Genomic DNA, 20,000 nt, shown 5'->3' on the forward strand with positions numbered 1-20,000 from the left:
GAGGGATACACTCAACTAGCAGTTGACTGATTTTCAAACTGGGGACATCTCGCAGCTGTGTAAGTATGCAAATAAGAGTATTTTAATACATAGAAAGCTAAATATAGGCAAGACTGGTCTGCATTATGCTCTTCTGTTCTTCTCTGTTCTTTCCACAGCTAATGCCGAAATAGAGTTTAATCAACCAGGCTCATGCTGATCAAGTGGAGAGACTGAGGGAAGCAAGTGGTCTGCATGCAGCACAAGAGAAGTGTTGTTGTAGCTTTAAAACTTAAAGATAGATTTTTGGGGTTTTCTTTACAATTGTAGCAAATTGAGCATGCATATCCTAACTGTAAAAGCAAGTGTGCATGCATTAGTCTGTAGCACAAACCAACTTTTGGAGTCAAATCTTAAACTGTAGTCAGAGGCTGTGGGTTCAAATATCAGAAGTAACAGCTATACAATATTGCATTTCTCTAATAATATTACATAAAGTCAAACTATATACAAGTGGCATAGATGCTCTCCTGTTAGCTGTAATCTGTATAACTGGACCAAGCATATGTGCAGTGTATGCACATTTCAAGGATTACTTTCATCAGTCTGTAGTTCGTGTGTAGTTGTTAGGATGTATACTTAAATGTATTAAGTAAATATACTTTGTTTATATGCTTGTTGTTTGTTTGCTTGTTATTTCCCTGGAACGCTAATTCCACCTAATACGCGGCTTCTCAGCGCTTCTGTGGATCACTAGTGTTATCTGCATTGCTTACTGTACTTATTTCCTTGTTTCACTTGAAAGAAAGTTACTGTTTGTCATTTTTGCATTTAAGTTACCTGTAACACATTGCACTTAAGTTACCTGGCACTTGCTCACTAAAGCAATTATATAAGTCAGCACTAAAAATTAAAAGCACTACACCCTCACTCCCCACTGGCCCTGGTTTTCAATTAAGGAATTCCCAATATTATTCTAGCATGTCCAAAGGTCAGTTGTCAATCTCCTCTCCGGTCCAGCTGGTCAATCTGGGAATTTTGAGGCAATGTTACAACTGCCTCATGTACACAGACAACCCTCTCCTCCTCCCAACAAATTCCAACACACGTGAGAGATGCAACCATATAGCCAAACTGGAGGCTAAGCTCTCTCAACTCAGTACTGGCATAACCAGTCAGGAGGAGAAGGAAACCACACTCACTACAATTCCAGTCTCACATAGACCTGCCACGACAGCAAACCAAGCACATAATCACACAAAAACATACTCGGAGGCTCTAAATAAAGATCTGCCGAAGCAGCAGAGACCTCCAAAGCAGACACCCAAGCAACCGCTACCCCAAAACAAAACATGTGCAACACATATCTCACAAAGCCAGTGTGCCAAACAGTCACAGCCCTTAAGACTAAACAACACACCTGATACACTTGTAATAGGTGACTCTATCGTCAGGCACACTGACGTCCCGCTCACCAGGCTGAACAAGGAGAGGGTCATGGTGAGCAGCCTGTCGGGCGCTAGGATCCGCCACATAACACAAGCACTCAGGTCACTCCAAGGCAAGTACAAATATGACTCAGTCATTGTCCATGCTGGTGTGAATGACCCGAGACATACCTCCCTGGACTACATGAAAAGAGAAATAAAGGAGCTCTCTGAGCATGTAGCCCAGGCCGGTATGTCCCTGACCTTGAGTAGCATCTTACCCTCACCAAGAATGATGCCACAATATGAAGACAAGATGATCAATTTCAACAATTGGCTTAAGTACTGGTGTCATTCAAAGGGGATCCAATGCCTGTCAGCTTGGGATGATATGCTCGACAAGCCACGATGCTTCGCTAGGGACGGCTTGCACCTGTCACCCCTGGGCTTTCGGATATTGGCAAAGGCTCTTGCTACCCCCATAGTGCCTTTTTTAGGCAAGGCTCCAAAGACAAACCCACCTCCATAGGTATCACAAGGGATAAGAAACTAAGAGTAATGCTACTCAACGCCAGAAGTCTAAACCTCAAGATGCACGCACTCAAAACTCTCCTTAGCATGGAGAACATCGATATCTGTGCAGTAATAGATATATCCACAAAGCAGCTATACCAGACCAGAATCACCAGGACACGTTTAACTCGCAATAAGGTACTGACCACAAGGCGATGTAACCACGAAATTTATTAACGTGCAAAATTGTATGTCACGAGCAGCTGTACTGTAACTGTGCAGTAATAGAAACCTGGTTCAGGGCTCCCGAGAGCACCCCAGCACTACCAGGTTATACCTCATACCATGCTTTTCGGCCCCAAAACTTGGACCGAACCACAAAAGGAGGGGGAGTATCGATATTCATCAAAGATACCCACACCTCCAGGTTGGTGGCAAAGCACGAAGCATCAGAAACTATCCATGTGCAACTAACAGTGGGTAAAACTGCCTTCCAGTTTATAGCCTGCTACAGACCACCCTCCCAAACCCAGGAACCTCACTTGGCCTTCCTGAGAACACTGGAAAATATGAAGGTCTCTCCAAACACCATTATATTGGGCGACTTCAACTACCCAAACATAGACTGGGAGCATTACTCTAGCTCCAACACCCTAGCCCAAAGGTTCCTAGAATTTATAAACTCAAATGCTATGGAACAACTTGTTACCACTCCCACAAGAGGGGAAAACATACTGGACCTGATCATCACCAACATGGGGACTCTATGCTCCAGACCAGAAGTGTATCCCTCACTGGTAAGATCAGACCATAAACTAATCTCACTGGATATTCACATCCCGACCCCACCCCTGCCCAGAAAACCACAGTGAAAAACTTCTCTAAAGCAAATTTCACACTCCTCAAAACTGAGGTGGAATCCTTCAAAGCCCCGGGCCTGTGGAAAATCTGCCCAGACCGCAGAATCCTTTATAAACGCATTCTATGAACACCTTCAGGAATGCATGGATCATCGATCCCAAATAAAACCAAGACCCAATCCTCCAAAGGCAGGCGTCCTGTCTGGTGGACCCCAGCCATAAACAAACTATACAATAGAAGGAGGAAGCTACTAAATGATAGAGCAAAATCCCAAAAGGGAAGGCATCACTGATCAGTATTAGCAAAAACTACGGGCACACATAAAATTGTCTAAGGCCAGCTTCGAGAGGATAATTGCACAGGACACTAAGGATAATCACAAGGCTTTCTTTAGTTATGTTAGGAACCTGGGTGGTAATTCCCAGATATGCTCAGAATTAGTCCAAAATGACAAAAATACACGAACCCACAGACATTGCCAACATCCTAGCTGACAGGTTCAGCGCAAACTTCTCCCCTCCCACCAAAAGGGCAAATATCTATCCCAGCAGAGTGCTGCCCCTGACATCTCAGATGCTCAGGTAAGAGCCGCCCTCTCCAAAGCAAAAAGCACAGCATCAATGGGACCAGATGGTGTCCCGGGCTGCGCCCTACATGAACTCCAAGAAGAGCTAAACCCAAACATAAAACTACTGTTCAATCTCAGCCTTACTACAGGATATGTGCCCAAAGAGTGGCGTACAGCAACAGTGGTCCCTCTCCATAAAGGTGGTGCCTCAACGGATCCTGGAAACTATCGCCCCATAAGCCTGACTAGCTTGGTCTGCAAAGCTGTGGAAAGGATCATCATGGACCTCATAAATAAAGATATTGGGGACCTACAAACACTGGATCCTACCCAGTTCGGCTTTGTTAAGGGCAGATCCTGCCTCTTAAACCTGGTTGATTTCTTTGAAACAGTCACCAAGGCCATTGGCGAGGGGAAGGTGGTCCACACAGCCTACCTGGACCTCGCAAAAGCCTTCAATACAATACCCTACTCGGGCATTATAGATAAGCTCACCAGCTTAAATATAAACCCCTATGTCACTAGATGGATTGCAAACTGGCTCAAGGACAGAACCCACATGGTTAGAATTGCTGGAGCCATGTCAGACTCCAAACCAGTTACAAGTGGTGTCCCACAAGGCTCAGTCCTGGGACCTCTCTTGTTCGGTATATATTTCTTGGAGGTACAGGCCAACACGGAAGGACTGTGGCTGACCAAGTTCGCAGATGACTGCAAACTGGGCGCCATAATCGACTCTCCAGCCGACACAAGCATCCTCTAAAAGGGCCTCATAGAAACAGACAATTGGTGCCAGAGCCATGGCCTGAAGCTAAATGCCAAAGTGTATAGTCATCCCCTTTGGCAAAAACAAAGTGCCCACAAATTACCACATAGGTGGTAATCCATTAAGTACAGAAGAAGTAATTAGGGACCTGGGGACCCAAGTTGATAGCCATCTCTCATTTGACAACCACGTGGCCAAAGTGGTTAGAAAAACATTTTATATAGCCCACCTAATCATGAAGGGATTCACATCTAGATCAGGAGAGGTCATCGTGCCTCTTTACTCATCCCTCATCAGGCCCATAATTGAGTACAATGCCCTTTTGGGATGTACCTTACCAGACACCTGCAGCAACTGGAAAGACCCCAAAAGTACCTCACCAAGAGGATCAAAGGGCTCAAACAGATGCCATATGCTGCCCGGTTAAAGAAACTCCAGCTCTACTCAGTGGCATACCGCCTGTTCAGAGGCGATCTGTGCCTGACGTATAAAACCATGTCCAACCCGGAATTAATGGACATGCTGCACCTCAGAAAATCCAAATCCCATCGAGCTACGAGCTCGAGAGACTTGAACCTCAGCACTGAAATAAATAGGACATGCTGGAGGGGCAGATTCATAACCCAGAGGCTCCCTGCACTCTGGAATAAAATCCCAGTCCAGGTTAGGCAGAGTCCCTCATTGACTCTCTTCAAGAGGAATCTTGATGAGTGGATGGGAGATCGTAGGTTTACCCCGGGTCCGGATATCACTTCTGTGTCACTGTTAGACAGAGGCACAATATACTAACCTCGAAAAAGGGCATAGCAAAATAAATTTAAAATGGGTGGCGAAAGCCAAACACATTCTGGCTAGGCTTATAAATGCCCTAGGGCAGATAGCCTAGTATGAACCTATGTAATACTTCAGATAAAATAGTTGTATAATTATGTTAATGCATTGTATGTCATATATGATGGTACTAATTTTATCGGGTCTATATTAGATCACCGACCACTTATAAAAATGAACGGTGATTAATCAACCCTATGTAAGCAAAAGCTTACAATCTGGAACTGTCAGAACAGCGATTTTTTTCCTAGGGAAAAAATCGCTGTTCCAAAACACATACACACAACACAAGCACACCAAACAGCAATCCACACACATACACCTAAACTCTTACACCTAACCCTGCACTAAACTTATACACACACCACTAACTATCCACTTACCTTAACCCAAACCCCAACACTAAGGTCCATCAGTATCGCACACTCACCTTACCCTAACTCCCCTAACCCTCACGTCCACACAATCGCACACATATCTAACCTGCGCCCTTACCCTAACTCACCTAACCCGCCCTAGCCCTCACATCCACACAATCGCACACTTACCTGAACCCGACCCGTAACTTTCCACCACAGCGCTGAAAATATCGAAGCAACAGAAACAGACAACCAAATTCTTTCCCTAGGAAAAGATTTGGGTTTCTGTTAACCGATATTTAACTTTGCTGCATAGGGTTCGATATTAGAACATTCGAAGGTTTGTAACCTCGATGTTCTAATATAGACCCAATTTTATCTTTTTTTTCCCTCACACCCCAACTCTTTATCTCTTTATTTTCTGTTATGTGTTGTCAAAATGTCTCCATGTCATCCATGTGTAACAAATCACTAAATGCTTCACAGCACAGTGAGGTAGGCCAGCCCCAGTGGATCACCCTGACCCCTCTCCATCGGTTCCAGCACTGATGCTTAGCACATCTGGGACCCAACCTGGCAGCACTGCCTCTGCTGCCTTGCACTGCCTGTGACCTTAGGTAGTACTGCCCCACCAGCTGGTGCTATGGTACTTTCCAGGAGTAGTGATGGAGGTGAGGATTTCATCACCTGCCAGGAGAGGCCAAGGTTGGTGTGTAGTGTTGTGCACCACAGCACTGGTGTATGCCTACGTGAGATGAAGAGGCTGCTCTCACTCATGGCCCATAGAAGGAGAAGATGTCAAGCACTCCAGCCAGCAGTGGAGTAAGGGACAGGGATGACAATCCAGTGGGTGAGGACTAGATTCTTACCATCTCCATGTTTGACAAACATGAGCCTGGGTTGTCCCCTCCCTCACCCCAGTCATGGTATCCCCCAACCTTTTCTGTTCCTCACTGTCTTTGTGTCTTATCTTGTTTGTTTGTATTTGCTTCCTCACCTACCCAACTTACCTGACCCAGAAATACAGACGTCCCTTACCCAGCATTCTTCTCTTACTGAATTAAAAAAAAATGTACCTGTTCCACAAAAAAAAATCCATTCCATACATAGCTCTCCATTTCGCACACGTCTTCTTGGCACACATAATTTGCTCTAATTAGCTATACAACATGATTATGTTGTTGGCACTTTTCTTTCTGGAGGTGACAGTCCAAATTCAGCTAATATTCTGTTCATATTTTTAGTTTACACTGTAGATGAAATGGATAGCTGTGGTGCTTTCCTGGCTTCTTCCTACACATTCCTGTATTGCTTTCCCTGTGTTCCTTCCTCCTGCTTGCTCCCCATTTCGCCACTTTTCTACCTACAGTATTTTAACACCTATAATCTGGTAAAAAATACAACCATGTACAGCACACAAGTAAAATAACAATGGATCCCTTTACTTTTTGGTCTCTGTGTTTGAGTGGAGTTTGGCATCACGCACTAGTGCCATGCAAAGGTGAGTGGCTTTACGATGTTGTGGTTACCTCCACGCAATGCCGCTTAACCTCGCTGTACTAGGTCAGCACACAGTAACACATGCTGAATGTACTGTAAAGAATAACGTCATTGCCTTATCACTGTTTATCTAAAAATATTAGATATGCTTATTGTCTGGGCTCAAAAAGAAATGTGTCAATGCATTTACATCTGCTGCTACAGAGTCTGCTAAGCAGCAGGTGTATTTCATACACTAAGTACTAACTCTTGGAATTTTAGCAGTGAGCCCTGCATTTGCGCACTGCTTAACTACGTGCAAACAGGGAAAGTAATGCATATGTTCATCTCACTTCCACAAAGTCTTTGTCAACCAAACCAGTTGCTCGCTGTTGAGCTCTGCATAGTCAATATTAACATGGATTAGTGCTTTTTATTGTCCATTTACTCTTCTTGCCATGAAACTACATATGGAAACATAAACTGAAGGCCCTATCTAACAATGTCACATATTTGCAATGCAGCAATGTGCCACCTCCCCACATGCACTGCATCCCTGGTCTCTCAGTACTTGTTCACAAATATATCAACTACACTACATAAATTAATAACAAATGTTGTTTGATATGCAGTACACATCAATCTGGTAACATGCAGAACTAAACTATCTTCACAATTGAACATGCCTACACATCCATTTCATGCAGGCCTCCCAACATCTTCTCTCCAACATCCACCGCTGATGTCTTGCAATGTATATTGTCCTGCAGCCTTGTAAAATTCAGACTTGTGCCACGGTGCTTGCGTAAAGTACTGAGCTTTGTAGTCTGTGTACTTGGGTAGGGGGTTCTGTTCTCACTGCACTCAACTGGTTTGTGTGTGTGTGTGTGTGTGTGTGTGTGTGTGTGTGTGTGTGTGTGTGTGTGTGTGTGTGTGTGTGTGCGTGCACGCACGCACTTGCATGACATTACAGAGAACCTTTTACACCAGCATGTGAAACACTGCTTGTAAGAATTGATAAGACTGTACTGTACCATAATTAACTGAAAATAACTGAAATTAGACTACCTGTTTATTACCCAAACTCATGCTGAACAGGTGCCAGTCTTTCCTTTATGGGCCAAGTTTTGTGTACTTTTCAGAATGAATTCTCCAAACACTGTAGCTCATTCAATAAGGGTTTATTAGATATTCACAGTATCTGAATACTGTCTTCATTAACAGTGCTGATAATAACAGTGCTTGTAAATATATTCAAAGTTTCTGCACATATCTTTTGATTGTCCTGAATAATGTAAATGGGAATGGTCTTTATTTGACCTGACTTCCTTACTCAGGCTTGAGTGTCTGTAGTGCCAGGCTGAACTGGCTAACTAACTAACCTTATCTGACTTCCCTAACTGCATTTAAAGAATATTTTAATAATACCAAAACCCTGTGATGCTTTGCATGCTCTCTTAGCCTTCATTCCCTTGATTTCCAGGCCTGGTCTTAATATAACATTCCATTAAGGAACATTCTGTAGCTGGCAAGATTTTATCTTTTCCTTGAGAAAAGAACATTCTGTATTTATGTATTTTCTACACACTTTATGCTTATGTTTCCTTTCTAATAAACTGTATCTTATGCTTGACCAGCAAGGTTATACTTTCTTTCTGCTTAACTGTCTTTTATGCATAAATGAAACACAATTTCTAGACCTGTTTTACCCATTAGCCTGTCTGATGTCTAATAACTGCTTTAAAATGGATGTCCTTGATCTAACATATTCTCCTCACCAGACACTGCTGATGTCATCACCTATAAAGTGTTGTCTGAAACACTCCAAGTCTGACTTGAGCTGTGGCACTTGCCTTAAAAACAGAGTTTTGTAGTCTGTGTACTTTGATAGGCAGGGGTTCAGTTCTCACTGCAGTCACCTGGGGTGTGTGTGTTTGTGCACTTGCATGATATTAGAGAGAGCCTTTTACATCGGCATGTGGGACACAGCTTTTACCGTATTCTCCTCACCTGACACTGCTGATGTCATCACCTAAATCTGATTTGTGGATGTGCACTATTCCCACCAGGGCAGGGTCAGAGACTGACCTGGAGGCCAGACAGAAGTCACCTCATCCTATATGATGCAGATTACAATGACATGGCTTTCAGTCTATCTACATACGTCATGGCATGGTTTGAAGGCCCTGCGTTTTCTTAGTGAGGAAACTGTGGTCTCTCCAGCTGCTGCATGCATCTGGTGAGGTACATGCAAAAGGGAGCATTATACTCTTAGTGTTCTGATGCGGTTCGAATATAGTGCTGTTATATAATCCTCCAATCTGAATACAATGGTATGACTTATGGTGTGCATGATATAGCCTTTCCTTAACACTGTGGAGACTTGGTGATCGAAGTTTAGATTGCTATCTTAATGTGTTCCCAGGTCTTGCATCACTGGGTTTCAGCATAGCGGGAGTATTGTCAGTGCTGTAAATAAGGAATTCTGCTTTACAGAAGGAAAAAATAGACACATTTTTGCATTTATTTGCAGACCGTGTGGCTTTGTCACCAGTCATTTGTCTGTTAGTGCCTCCTGTAGTATGTTCAAATCAGTGGTGGACTCAATGATTGTATCCAGTATGCAAGAATCAGCAAACACGGTAAGCCAAAGGCTGTTTACTTTTTCCTGAACTGTCGAGAAATAGATTCCAAACAGTAAAGGGCAAAGCACAGCTCCCCTGGGGTACGCCAGTGGTGACAGCTCTACTGGTACAGGTTGATTCACTAAGTTTCACAGTATGTGTTCTATCGTTTAGCCAGTTGGTTACCTATCTAGTGATGTAAGGATTACTCCCAAGCTGGGAGAAGTTCTCAATGATACCTGTGTGGGGGATTGTGTCAAAACTCTAGGCCAGAGCAAGATAGGCAGTATGCACTGTCGTACCTTCATCTGGGCCTATCATGCAGAATCAGTGGGCTGTGACAACATCACAGATCACCTGTAGCATGACTTGGCACATGCACCTAACTGACATAGTTGAATACACACTTCAACTCACTTTCCACACAGACTATGTTCCTATAGAAGGGTGTACGTCAACATCCAGCCATCTGAGTTGGGAGGGGCGACAGCACCTGATAGATGCATGCATAGACACATCCTGACTGACCTCATGTGTGAGGTAGACCAACATGTCATCACGGACTTTTTCAGAATGGACACAAGTAATATCCTGGTTATGTGCAACAGTTTTACATCCAATTGAGCTGCTAACAGTTCAGCCAGATGAGACCTTCGTTTAACACTCACACTCGGGAATGCAGCACCCCCCCATGCTGCACTGCATTGGCAGTATTGGAAGTTGCTCCATGCATCTGGGGTAGTAAAAGAACCCACAGTCTTATCTTACAGCACCAAAGGCAAGTGCTCTGCCTGTTACACCAGTAACACATTGGCTGTAACTGCTATATTGCTGTAGTTTGATAAGAATCATCAGGTTCTGCACTCATTTTTAACTGCAAGTTTTTCCTTTTAGAAAATAGCAGAAAGAACAACATTGTTTCTATAATTTTATTTATGATCTGGGTAGTAGCACAAGGTACAAACACTTATTTGATGGGATGCTCTGGATGCAGTGTCTGGTTAAGTGACTTGCTCAGATTCATATAGAGTGGGGAATGTACTAGTAGGTATTGGAGAAACAGTAGGGTGAGACTAACAGTCATCTATTGTGAAAACGTCTTGAAAATCAAGCCAAATGCTGACTTGTATCAGTGAGTGTAAGTCTGTTTGTTACAGTGATGCAAGAGTCTGTCTTTCAGAAATCTGTTGTGGTGCTTTGTCTTCTGTAAGTGTACATTCCTGAAAGAAGTACCTTAAACCAGTCTTCAAAGTTCCAGCACATTCCTGGGATATGAAATTACCTGTGGATGTGTAAGCAAGGGCATCTGTCAAAGCTTGACAGTAGGTAGGGTCAGGTCAGATGTCACTTAGGCTTCTGTCTTACCATAGATGAAATATCGAAGTGGTTTAGGTTTCGTCTGACTTGTCATCTTCACACAGAAGTGGCAGTACAGTGGGCATTTGTTTGTTTTCAGAGCATGTGTAGCTTATTGACATCACTGCAAGTCCACATTTAGGGAGACAAAACTGGGAGTAAGTGACAGCATCTACTTGGTACTGATGGCAGACCTTCAGAACTCCAGCTTATATGGTTAAAATGTATGTTGTCTGGTTAGATTTAAGACTAAGGGTATCAGTAACATGACTTGAGGTAGATTCAGAAACCGGATGGAGGCTGAGTCTTAAGAACACAATGCAGATCTCTGGTCTTGGCTCCCCCAACCAGTAACCACTTGATTTGCGTGTTTTCCTTACTGGAGGAGTCCTATACATCCTTAATGTATATTGCTGGCTTTGTCATTTACTAAGGATTGAGGATATCCACACAGAATAGTAACCCTCCTTGCCTTCAACAAAACAAATAGCAGATAGGGTTGCTAACTAAGATCTCGAGTTTAGGCAAGATCCTTTATTTTGGGTTTGTCTAGTATTATATTAGGTATGTATCGCTAGGCTTATAAAAACCTTCGGGTCTGTAGCCCAGTAATCACCTATGAACCTATATGTTGTCCCACACACTGGCTCTTTAACTGGCTAGCCAGCTATTCAATTTTATTTTGCTGTCACGAATGTGACAGCTGTTACTTTATTACAAATCTTGGCGATTCTAGTAGGGTTGTTGTGTCAGTGGCTTGCTCTAACATTTTTGCCGTTAGTGGAGATGTCTTAATTTGTGACACAATTCTATCCCCATGCCTTCACCAACTGTTGCAATTTAGATTTCATTTGTAGGAGCAAAGCTAGAGTGTTGTACTTCAGTGTTCTTCAGGTTCCTGAAACACTGTATATCTAGTTTCCTTTCACCATAAGGTTCCCTTTTTGGAGTGTTTTGTTGAGCTGCTTTTGAATGTATCCTTTATGAGAACTGCTGTAAAACATTATGTGAAATCATCTATTGCAGATATGTTAGAGATGTGCTGAATAAACTCAAAAAGGCAAGGTTGCCTGATTGTCAATAAAAGTCAGAGAAACTGTTTTGGTTCATCAGAAGATCATAAAGAAAAGAATGAATAAAGCTGACATCAGAGTCGTCCACATACGATCAATAGTCAATAAAAGTGGTAACTTTGATTTAATTAACTTGTCTGATACAGTGTTTACAGAAACGCAAGAGCAAGTTTTATGATACGGTTTTGGTTTTGTGCCTACAAGAAGGGCGAATTATGAAAAAACTGTTATAGATTTTAAACAATACACTAGAAAGTTAAACTTGCAATATTTGTTTAAAAATGCTCGCTAAGTGTTAGTAGATTTTAAAAAAACATCTTGTTTTACCCCATACTTGTGTCACACACTGAGTGTGTTTGAAGAAATGTGTTTATACGATTTCAAAAAATGCTTGAGTAATAGACGTAGAAAATGGTATGATAATTTGTCTGTAAATGAATGTAAAGCCTTGAACAAATTAAAAAGGTATAACCATCTAAGCTACATGAAGAGTGATAAGGGGGTAATATGGTCATTATGACTACTGAACGGTACAATAAGGGTACGTTAAAGTTAACAGCGGAAGAAGATTATGTACAGGTTAATTTGCAAACCGTAGAACATAGTCATTAGTATATTGATTCTTTTCTTTATGATCTTTTGATGAACCAAGACAGTTTCTTTGACTTTTATTGACGATCAGGTAACCTTGCCTTTTTGGGTTTGTGGTTAGTTTGGCTAGAGACGCTCTTTTTCCAGTTTCCAAATGTGCCGAATAGTTTACCTTTCGGGTCATTGTTTTGCAGCAGACATTTTCCTACTGTCTTCCTTGAGGGTTTTTTGTCTTAAATCAACAGGCTTTCATTTTCTTATTGTTGGTGAGCCATTTCCCTCTTAGGAGAGCAAACTAAACTATTTTACTATGATCTACCTGATAAAGTTGAGAGAAGCACTTCAGTGTGATGTACTGGAAAGTAATATTTCATAGTTTGAGTGACCAGCCTTGATCCTGTTTGTGATGTATTTATTGTGTATTTTAAGACCCCTTCTAGTTATCAGTGATATCAGTAGCTGGTGAAACCTTGATAGTTAACCCATTTCCCGAATTTTCAGGTTAGGTTTTGATGTTAGTTGTGTCATTCTTGTAAAGCTTCGTAATTGGTGTGGTGGAATGATATTCCTTGACCTTAATTCAGAGATATCAGTACCATAATGTGGCAGATAGACCTGGAGATATTTGAGTCTGATCAGTTTGACAATGAGATTGAATATTAGTTAAAGAAGTGTATTTATTACTTTGTTTAATGTAGGTTTAAAAAATAAAAATACATGTCCTTTCAATTTCAGGCTCGAATTCATCCATTCCATGTGTTAATTGCATTAGAAACGTACAGAACAGGTCATGGATTGAAAGGTAAACTGCGATGGAACCCTGACCGTGATATAGTGGCAGCCCTGGATTATGCATTCTACAATACATTTGAGGTAATGTACATCTATATATATATATATATATATATATATATATATATATATATATATATATATATTCCTGCCTAAATCACAAAATTAAGCTCTTTTCTTGTCATGTAAAAGTATGCCTTATGATCCTTCTAATATGTGTGAAGCAGTTACTCCTCCACTTTAATTCATGATATCTTAGTCTAAGATGCCTTTTCCACAAGTACTAATTTGTGAAGATAGGTGGTCTTTTGAGTCCATCAGTGTTGGTTAGGATCCATGCAGCTGCATCCTTACTATACCTCAACCACCAGTTCTGAAGTCACAATTGACCCACAATGTGCTACTGTCTCAGGAAGTACATCACAGGTTTCTCCCATCCTCTTCAGGAAGTAGTAGTTGCTCAAAGCCATCTTGAGATGTCCCTCTTGCAGTTTACAGTTGTGTCTCCATCTACTCCACCAGGCTTTCTTCAACTTCACTCCTCCATGTTGTCGCCACATGGGGTATTGAATCAAAAGCACATCCCTCACTTATCTCCTGCTGTAATTTGTAAGTATACTTATACCCCAGCCTGTGCTAGCAGTGTACAGCTCAGTAGCATTAGACTTCATTATTATAGCCAGCCTAATTTCCCTTGATGTAATGCTTCCAGAAGTGTACACATTACTCCGTATATGACCTTCATGATATCTAGTACAGTGCAAGAACAGCTTATATCAGCTTTGAAGAAGTAACCTCATACTTAGGAGCCTTTGCCTCATAATATGAGCCCCATCATCTAATTTGCCTTTGCTAATATCGACCCTGCTTAATTCATATCTCTTTCATTATATGACTATATTGGCACAAGGGATAGCGCACTCACCTTTGGTGCAGATGGCTATGGGTTCTATTCCAAGACCAAGTAGATTGATTGCTTGCAGTGCATCATAAACTGGGTGCTGCATTTCTGACTGTATTGTCCTTCGGTTGAGGTGTTAAACTGAGGCCTCATCAGCCTGAGTTGGTAGTAACTCAGATGGATGTAAAATATCACATGGCATCGAAAAGAGTAGAGGAAGTTCCTCTATACCCTGGCCAAATTTCCCCTAGTAGCATATATACCACCTCAGGTCTCCCTGAAAAAATGCTACTAGTCTAGTGGGACTAACTCAGTAAACAAAAGATGGAGGGATAAATAAATAAATAAATACAATTTTCTAGTGCACTTTTTCACCTAGTGACTGTCCTGTTTTCTTTTTTTATTTCCAGTAACATCCTACTCAAATAACTTTTTTAATTTAATTGCAAAGTTATATGTGTTGCACATCCTGATCCCAGGGGCTACAGTACATTGTCACAATTACAACCCACTTTCATTTTTATAGCTCACTCATTCATTTTCCACCACCATGCATTTACCATCTGTTTAATTTTCTTCAAGGCCTCCTGTATTCTTCCCTTTTTTCGCATTCTCTCTACTACTTCATGTTATCTACTTATAATTTCAATTTTTCTCTTTATCCTTCTCATTACTTTCCACTCTCCCATGCTGTCCATTTTGCCTTGTGCAGTTTATTTAGTTTATAGTTTAACCTCTCTCCCTCCATTTTCTAAATCTCATCCACCATTTTTATTAATTCCTTTATACTGGGTTCCTGGGTTGACTTCCTTTTCCAAGTTATCTCCTTCATAGCCCAAGGACTCAGTGTACCACTCAGCCACAGCCCATAAGGCAAAACAACGTACCCAACACACTAGTCATAGGTGACTCTTTAGTCAGGCACACTGATGTCCCACTCACCAGGCTAAACAAGGAGAAAATTACTGTCAGCTGCCTGGATCCACCACATAACCCACACACTCAGGTCACTCCACAACAAGTACAAATATGACTTTGTCATTGTCCATGCTGGTGTGAATGACCTGAGACGTACCTCCCTGGACTATATGAAAAGAGACATGGAAGAGATCTCCGATCTTGTAGCCCAGGCAGATATGACCCTAGTCCTGAGTAGCATCCTGCCATCACCCAGAATGATACAGCAGTACAAGGACAAAATGATTGACTTCAACAATTGGCTAAGCTTCTGATGTCATTCTAAGGGATCCAGTATCTGTCTGCCTGGGACGACATGGTCGACAGACCATAATGCTTTACCAGAGATGGACTGCACCTGTCACTCCTGGGATTCTAGATACTGGCTAAGGCTCTTGCTGCCCCTATAGTGCCTTTTTTAGGCAAGGTTCAAATGACAAATTCACCACCGTAACAGGAACAGGCAAGCAAAAACTGAGGGTAATGCTACTCAATGCTAGAAGTCTAAATCTCAAAATGCACTCCCTCGAGGCACTCCTTAAAATGGAGAACATTGATATCTGTGCAGTGACTGAGACCTGGTTCAAGGCTCCAGAGAGCACCCCTTGCATTACCAGGCTGTAATTCATACCACATTTTTCGGCCACGTAACCTGGACCGGAACACCAAATGCAAAGGTGTGTCCATATTCATTAAGGATATCCGCAACTCCAGGCTATTTGCTCAGCATAATGCATCCGAGGTTATGCAAGTGCAACTAACTTTGGGCAAAACTGCAATCCAAATTGTACCATGCCCCAGGATTCCCACTCCTCTTTTCTTGATATACTGGAAAATATTAGGGTTCATCCAAACACCCTAATAATGGGCGATTTCAACTACCTTGCCATTAACTGGTAAAACTACTCATGTACCAACTCCTTCGCTCAGTGCTTTCTGGAATTCATAAATTCCATTGCCCTGGATCAACTTATCCACACCCCCACCAGGGGCAACAGTATCCTAGACCTAGTCATTACCAGCATGAGTGACTAGTGTTCCACACCTCCTCATTGGTCAGATCCGACCATAAACTAATCACCTTAGATATCCACATCCCGCCCCCACCCCTATTAAGGAAATCATGGTAAAAAATTTCTCCAAAGCCAACTTCATGCTTCTTAACACGGAAGTGGCGAACTTCATGACACCCACACAGATGGACAATACAGTTACGACTGCTGAATCCTACACAGATGCACTCTACAAGCACTTAAACAAGTTCATGGATTGTGCTATCCCAAACAGAAGCAAGACTCTGTCCTCCAAAAAAAGGAAGCCAATCTGGTGTTCCCCTGCCATAAGCAAATTCTACAACAGAAGGAAGAAACTGTCGCAAAAGAGTGTAAAATCCTATGAGTGGAGGTGGTCCCTGGTCAGTCTTAGTAAGAAGCTGAGATCCCTTATAAGATCCTCCAAAGCGAGCTACGAAAACAAAATCGCCACTGATTCCAGGGACAACCACAACGCATTCTATAGCTGTGTCAGTAATCTCAGTGGCAACACCGAGATCTGCTCAGAGTTACAGCACAACTGCATGAAAATTATAGAACCAACTGATATTGCTAACATCCTGGCAGATAGGTTCAGTGCTAACTTTACCCCTCCCTCACCCCCTGAAGGGCCCATATCTATACAGGAAGAATGCAGAGTCCCTGTAATCACAACTATGCAGGTTAACGCTGCACTCTCTAAAGCCAAAAACACAGCATCCATGGGACAGGACAACATATCAGGCTGTTTTTTACATGAACGGCAGAACGAATTGGCTCCCCACCTAAGCACCATGTTCAATCATAGTCTCACATCAGGCTTTGTGCCCACTGAATACTGCACAGCAATAGTTATCCCACTCCACAAAGGGGAGCCACCACTGATCCCAGGAACTATCACCCTATTAGCCTGATGAGCACCCAGTTCGAGTTTGCGAAAGGCAGATCATGCCTCCTGAACCTGATCGATGACTTTGAGGCAGTCACCAAAGCTGTAAATGAGGGTAAGCTGGTTCACACAGCCTATCTTGACCTCGCCAAGGCTTTTGACACCATCCCCCATTCTGGAATTATAGCTAAATTCACTAAACTAGGTATAAATCCCTACTTCACAAGATGGGTTGCCTGTTGGCTCACTAACAGAACCCACACTGTAAAAGTTGCATTCTGACTTTAAGCCAGTGACAAGTGGAGTACCACAGGGTTCAGTCCTGGGACCTCTCTTGTATGGTATCTACTTCTCTGAAGTACAGGATAACACAGAAGGCCTTTGGCTAACAAAGTTTGCAGATAACTGCAAACTAGGAGCCATAGTCGAGTCCCCAAATGATGTGGACATCCTACAGAAGGGCCTCACTGAGACAGATGCCTGGTGTCCGAGCCATGGCCTCAAGCTCAATGCCAAAAAGTGCATTGTCATCCCCTTTGGTAAAAACTCTGTACCCATGAACTACCACATAGGCTGCAATCTACTTAACGCCGAATGTGTGATAAGAGACCTGGGGACCCAGGTGGACAGTAGTCTCTCCTTTGATAATCACATCGCCACAGTAGTCAGGAAATCCTTCTGTGTGGCACACCTCATCACAAAAGGGTTCTCATCTAGGAAAAAAAGAGGTAATTGTTCCCCTCTACTCGACACTGATTAGACCCATTGTAGAGTACAACACCCCTTTTGGAATGTACCTCACAAGACATCTGCAGCAGCTGGAAAGGCCAGAGAAGTACCTCACAAGGAGGATTACTGACCTCAAACAGATGCCCTACACTGACTGTCTCAAAAAACTCCAGCTTTACTCCGTAGCATATCACTTACTCTGAGGTGATCTCTGCCTGACATATAAAGGTATGTCAAACCCAGAGCTGTTGGACATGCTACACCTAAAGAAATCCCAATCCCTCCGAGCTACACACTCTAGAGACCTAAACCTTGTCACCACAGTAAACAAGACATGCTGGAAGGATAGATTCCTGTCCCAGAGACTTCCCATACTCTGGAACAAGCTACCCATCTATGTCAAGCAAAGTTCCTCATTAGCACTCTTCAAGAAAAATCTTGATAAGTGGATGGGAAATAGGAATATACACCCCGGGGATCACTTCTGTGACAATACTCGACAGGGGCACAGGAAAATAACTTTCTTGGGTGGCATAAGCCATGGAACCTTGTTGGCTAGGCTTACTTAGGCCCTTGGACCGATAGCCTAGTACCTACCTATGAACCTGTGAACATTTTCAGTGCTGTTACATGCATCTTCACCTTGTGTAACTACCATTCTGATACTATTATTCTCTGGATTAGATCTTCACATTCCCTCTTATACTTCTTCAGCTTATCACAAGAGCAAAATGTATGCCTACAATCTCCCATTTGATTCTTTTCACATCTGTAACACTTCTGATCAACTCTGGGAAATTTTATATAGACATTTCCATGCAGATATTCTGAATTTCTTCTGTTTTGTTACTGACCTTGAACTTTACAGATTTTCCTGCAGTCTTCCCAGTTAATCACCCTCTCTGTTATCGTTTACATTTTCTTTGTCTGCTGAACTGTTTTCCTTTACCCTATGTTAATGCTTTGTAAAGTCTACTTATCAGCCCTTTATTATTTGCCTCCTCCATTCTTGCTTCTGTTAATGTTTTCATTACCTCTGGCATCTCCCACTTCCTTGTTTATTTCCATGTCATACTTTCTCAAAATATTCTAACAACCATCTGTACTTCACATGTTCTCTTCTCTCTGGATTATATCTATCTCACTGTCTTTACAAAATCTGTCCAGTTAATCTTATAATTAGAAGTATACACCTTTCTCTCCTTCTCTCACCATTTTGGCTATAGCTGTATCCCTTACAATTTTCCGTTTGCCTAAGGCACTTGGATATAATTCAAACGTCCAGTTCTGAAACTCATTCATCTTCAGCGTTTCTCCCATAGCCTTGTAGATCATCCTCAAAAATGTTTATTTTGTTCCATTTCTATTGTTTGTGACCAAATATTTGTTATTTGCAGAGTTGTGCAATTACCCTTCTGTCTAAGCATTATCCATTTCCATTTAGATTCATATTTATTGCTAAGTTCTTTACCAGTTTCATTTGTGCCTTTCTGTAATATTTTGATAATCATCGTCTATCTATAATTACCTGATGATTGATGTCCCACCCTTCTGCAGGGGAGTGACATTTGCTGTTCTCCATTTGTCTGGAAGAAAGCCTGTTTGGAGATAGATATTAAATAGCCTGTGTAGTCAGTTTGACAGGTCCTGTTTCAGAGTGGTAAGTGGGCAACCTGGTATTTTATCCAGCCCCATAGGAGCAGTGTTCTTGGGCTTGCACTGTGCTTTCAGGAGTTGTTCTTTGGATATTTGGGGAGGGAGTGTAGATGCGGGTATATGATAGGGAGTGCAGGGGAACAGAGAAGGGTGAAGGTAGAATGGAAATGTCCGTAAGAGTCTCAATATATGATATAATTTCTTTTTTGCTCTGTGCAGTACTAGACATTGTTTCTGAGTTTTTTTAACATAGTTAAGCAAGGCTTTATGGTTGTCTTTTGCCTGGGTGGCTATTTTTTACCACATATCTAACTTTGGTTGATTTGATGAGGGAATCGGGGACAGAAGTTTCATGTTAAGTTTAGTAAGAGTGTTTTGATGTCCTGTTAGTTAAATACACTTTGAAGGCTCTCCTTTTTAATTTGCCCCTAATTCTTCTTTTAGCCTTTTTCCTTTTGGAGACTCCCTTGAATGTTTAACTTTCTACATTCCTAATTATCTCAGTTTCATATGGCTCTATAACTTTGTGTATTTCCCTACTAACTAATAGATGGGTGCATAATTCATGCAAACTGCCTTTATCTACATTCTTCTTATAATATAGCCAGATATCTGTGC

At 42.0% G+C, this 20,000-nt stretch overlaps 1 protein-coding gene across 1 annotated transcript in view; it reads left to right on the forward strand.

Moving 5' to 3' along the window:
• Positions 1–20,000, forward strand: part of RO60 (Ro60, Y RNA binding protein) — an 837,759-nt gene that overhangs the window by 427,339 nt on the left and 390,420 nt on the right. The window contains exon 6 of the mRNA XM_044086777.1: positions 13,163–13,300. Within this exon, the coding sequence (XP_043942712.1) occupies positions 13,163–13,300 (138 nt within the window). The remainder of the gene's footprint in view (positions 1–13,162; positions 13,301–20,000) is intronic.

Source organism: Protopterus annectens, chromosome 10.part0 (genome assembly GCF_019279795.1).
Source record: "Protopterus annectens isolate FY-2018-M chromosome 10.part0, PAN1.0, whole genome shotgun sequence".
NCBI classification, from domain to species: Eukaryota; Metazoa; Chordata; order Ceratodontiformes; family Protopteridae; genus Protopterus; species Protopterus annectens.